Source organism: Nicotiana attenuata, chromosome 3, assembly GCF_001879085.1.
Source record: "Nicotiana attenuata strain UT chromosome 3, NIATTr2, whole genome shotgun sequence".
Lineage (NCBI taxonomy): Eukaryota > Viridiplantae > Streptophyta > Magnoliopsida > Solanales > Solanaceae > Nicotiana > Nicotiana attenuata.
The window spans coordinates 55,284,500-55,288,614 of NC_031991.1; the positions used below are offsets into that span (position 1 = coordinate 55,284,500).

General features: G+C 34.9%; 1 protein-coding gene across 1 annotated transcript; it reads left to right on the forward strand.

The window, feature by feature from the left end:
• On the forward strand, positions 85–2,284 carry LOC109223800 (zinc finger BED domain-containing protein RICESLEEPER 1-like). The gene is made up of 2 exons (XM_019388235.1): positions 85–1,973; positions 2,074–2,284. The coding sequence occupies exons 1-2, from the start codon at positions 1,319–1,321 to the stop codon at positions 2,115–2,117; spliced, it is 699 nt and encodes a 232-aa protein (XP_019243780.1). The 5' UTR covers positions 85–1,318; the 3' UTR covers positions 2,118–2,284.

Here is a 4,115-nt window from a genome sequence, read left to right on the forward strand (position 1 = left end):
TTCGTATTCTCTATAGTTTTTTATTAACTACTGAGTTTGCTTTTTTTTTTTTTTGCCTAGAGAAATACTGGTATACATTATTCAACATTTCATATACAAGTTTATACAAACGTATACATCAATATACATTACTGTACAGATGCAGTTAAAACTGTAAAATAGAATTTTTGTATTTTTCTCACTTTTATCTAACAATTTATATATAAAGTTAATTTTTTCGTTGATTTCTCTACTAAATGATGAATTTTCAAATTTTTCTTTTCTTGTTGAGTTTCTGTCAAATCAGAAACTTTGGAGCAAATTCATCTATATAGAACTTGGAAAATAAGAGATTTAGGTCTGTTTTTTGTATGTTTATAGCTGGGATAGGAATGTATAAACTTGGGTAAGAAATAGAACAAAAAAACCATGAAAAATTTGCGTCATAATAAAAAGGGCATGAAGATTTTTTTCGGATTTGAGCCAAATAATATTGGGCTACATATTTGTAAACTTAAATCTGGGTCATCCGGTTGCAAGGTTAACTTGTGGAGTGTATTATTACGTAATTCCGTCTTAATTATATGTGTGTTACAACCCATTACATTGACAAGAATTGGAAATTGCATAAAAGGATATTGAAATTTTGTGCAATTACTAGTCATAAAGGTCAAGATTTAGCTAGTGGTATTTCTAAGTTTACTTGAATCGGGAGTGGATAAAGTATTTACTGTGATAGTTGATAATGCGAGTTCTAATGATGTGATGGTTAGAGAGTTATCCAAGCAATTTACTAGATGGAACACTAACTTGATGGAAGGTTCATGTGAGATGTATGGCTCACATCATCAATCTAGTTGTTCAAGATGGGTTGAGAGAAGGGAGTGTGTCTGTTGAATGAATAAGACAAGCTGTTAGGTGTATAAGACAATCTCCCGCAAGATGGAAAAAGTTTAAAGAATGTTGTGATCTTGATAGGTTAACTTCTAAAAAATCATTGTGCTTGGATGTTCCTACTAGGTGGAACTCCACATATTTGATGTTAAAGGTTGCTACAGTTTATGAGGAAGCCTTCACAAAATATTGTGATATTGATTATGGTTTGATGTCATGTATTTCTAACTGCATTTGTGAGGATGGACAACCTGCAGGTCCACTTTTAAGTAGTGATTGGGATAGTGTAAGACGTATTGTGAAGTTTCTGGAAATTTTTTATGAACTCACCTTGAAAGTATCAGGTACACTTTATATTACGTCTAATGTGCACCTTCTTGAAATATGTGTTGTTGATTCTTTTTTGAAAGAGTTGATGCAAAATGAAGATGCTTTCTTGAGATAAATGGCAAAGAATATGAAAGAGAAATTTGACAAGTATTGGAGGGATCCACATAAGATGAAAAAAATGATTTTTATCTCATGTGTGCTTGATCCACGCCATAAGTTTAATACTCTTTCATTTGCGCTTGCTGCTATGTTTGGAGAAACCGTAGGTTTGAAAATACAAGAGGATGTGAAAACATACATGGATACTTTGTTCAATGTGTATGCAATGAAAAATGGTGGTTCTGGTTCATGTCCATCTTCTGGTCCATCTTCTCCATCTTCTTCATCATTGCTCTCAAAATTCATGCTAGATTTAAAGAAGCATAAGAAATGTGGCAGAGTGGACTCTAAAACGGAGTTAGATAAATATTTGGGTGAAGATGTTGAGGAAGACCATGAAAAGTTTAACATTTTGGGGTGGTGGAAGTTGAACTCACCTAGATTTCCCACTCTTGCTGAGATGGCATGTGATGTGCTAGCCATTCTGATTTCTAGTGTTGCCTCAGAATCAGCCTTTAGCACCGGCGGACGCATACTTGATCCATTTAGGAGTTCATTGACTCCTAGATTAGTTCAAGGTCTTGTATGTGTCCAAGATTGGCTTCGGAATGAATCAACAACTCCGGTTAAAATTGAAGAAGATTTAGATAATCTTGAACAACTTGAAGCTGGTAAGCCTATCTTATTACTTGTGTTTAATGTATACTTTATTTGTATGTTTATTTAGATTACTGCTAAACTAATTTCTTGTGTTACTATCTTATTATACAGAATTTATTAATATGGGAAGAGAGCCTTACATTGTCGACATATAGTGATTTTCCATTTGTTGTACAAGCTCAGGTTTTCATTATACACTTGCTTCTTGTTTTGTTGTATGTTTCTGGAATCTGGATAGCTTGAAGCCTTGAACTGTCTTCTTCTTTCTCTGAAAAGGCTCTTCGAATTGTTTGAAATTGCAAATTTTTAACTGATTGTCTCACAGTCCTACTGAGAATCTGAGATTGAGAGCTACATTTGGCCTGGTTGCTGGTTGTGTTGACTGTTGCGGCTTCCCAAAAGTTGGAATTTGGAACTCTTTTGGTTTGTGTAATCTGTTAAAGAACTGTTGGGGACTTTAGTAGTTTGGTTTGATTTATTTTGTTATGATAGTATGGTTTGGAAGACAATTGATTGTGTTTTGTTTGGGGTCTTCAGTTTGGTTTGCTTTGAAAGACAATTGTTGCATTATGTAATATTTCAGATTGTGGTTTGTTTATTCGAAGAAGTCGTTGAACTGTTTTAGGAGATGAATGATGTTTTCTAATTGAATAGTGTTTTAGGAGATGAATGGTGTTTATTGTCTCAATTTTTTTGATTCTAATTCAATCAATTGTCAGTTCCAACAACCTAATGAGATCTGCCTGCGGTATTGTATATGACATTACCTTTTCTCATTTGTATGTTGTGAATTGTGAAATCATTCATCAGTAGATGATTTTTGCCTTGGAGGGACACTATCCAAAAGTGATAAAAGCAGGATTGAAGGATTGAAGGGTGTTGAAGCTGGATAAGTTTTCAATGGTGTTAAATTAGGACTTAATTAGCAGCTTTTTAGTAATCTTGTGAGTATGACTTAATTCAGCAGCTTTTAAAATGTCTATGGTGAATGGTAAGTATTGATGAATTCTGAGTAATGAGCATGACTTAATTGAGTGAAAATCTGATCCGACAATCCGAAAAATTATCCGATCCAAAGATTAAAATCCGATCCGATCCAATGTTAATTCGGAGCGGATTCGGATAGCCCTTTTCAGAATCCAAAATCCAAATCCGAAATATGCTAAATTCGATCTGATCCGATCCGTGCACAGCCCTACCCCCAAATGCTCCTCTCCTCCTATTCTTAAACCCTAGCGCCGTCACTCCTAATCTCTTTCGATTCCAACCAGATATGGAATCAATCGGGGATTTCCTTTCCTTATTGATCTTATCTCACTACTGGCTACTCGATTATGGTATTGTTTAGTTGGTTGCTGACATGACAAGCTAATCTCTCTATTTTCGGACCAAATCTAGTTCGAACCTTCCTTTTCTCATCTGTGTTCATTTTTCCTCTCTATATGTACGAATCTCTGAGATTTTTTTTTTCTATTCTTATTTACCCTAAACGTTAGGGTTTTAGATCTTTTAAAAAATCTGTTTATACTTTTCTTATTTTTGTTTAAAAAACTCCTCTATGTTCTTGCATGTCTATTTCTTGGTGATTTTCCGTTAATAGTTTTGCCTAATTTATTTGTCCTAAAATTAGGGATCAGATGTGACGACCCAACCGGTCGTCTTGAGCTTTTGCACTTCGCTCGCCAGTTCTCGGGCATGACTAGCCCGGTGTGTTGTATTATGACTTGTGTAAATCGTCGATTTTGGTTTTCAAGATAATCGGAAAAGATTTGGAAGAACAATTCTCAGTTTGAAGCTTTAAATTTGAAAGTTTTGACCAAGTTTTGACTTTTTAGCATTCGATCTCGGATTTGGACTTTATGATTTGGTTAGCTTCGTTAGGTGATTTAGGAGTTGGAAGCGCATCCGGAATGTATTTTGGAGGTCCGTGGTAGATTTAGGCTTGAATTGGCGAAATTGGAAATTTGGCATTTTCTAGTCGACAAGTGAAAATTTTGATATCGGGGTCGGAATGGATTCTGAAAATTGGAGTAGGTCCGTTGTGTCATTTGTGATGTGTGTGCAAAATTACAGGTCATTCGGACGAGGTTTGATAGACTTTTTGATCGAATTCGGAATTAGGAAGTTTTGGAATTCTTAGGCTTGAATCCGAG

Coding starts and splice junctions, on each gene's coding strand:
- LOC109223800 (XM_019388235.1), top strand. CDS start 1,319: ATGGCAAAGAATATGAAAGAGAAATTTGACAAGTATTGGAGGGATCCA. Junction 1,974..2,073: donor TCTTGAACAACTTGAAGCTG/GTAAGCCTATCT, acceptor CTTATTATACAG/AATTTATTAATATGGGAAGA.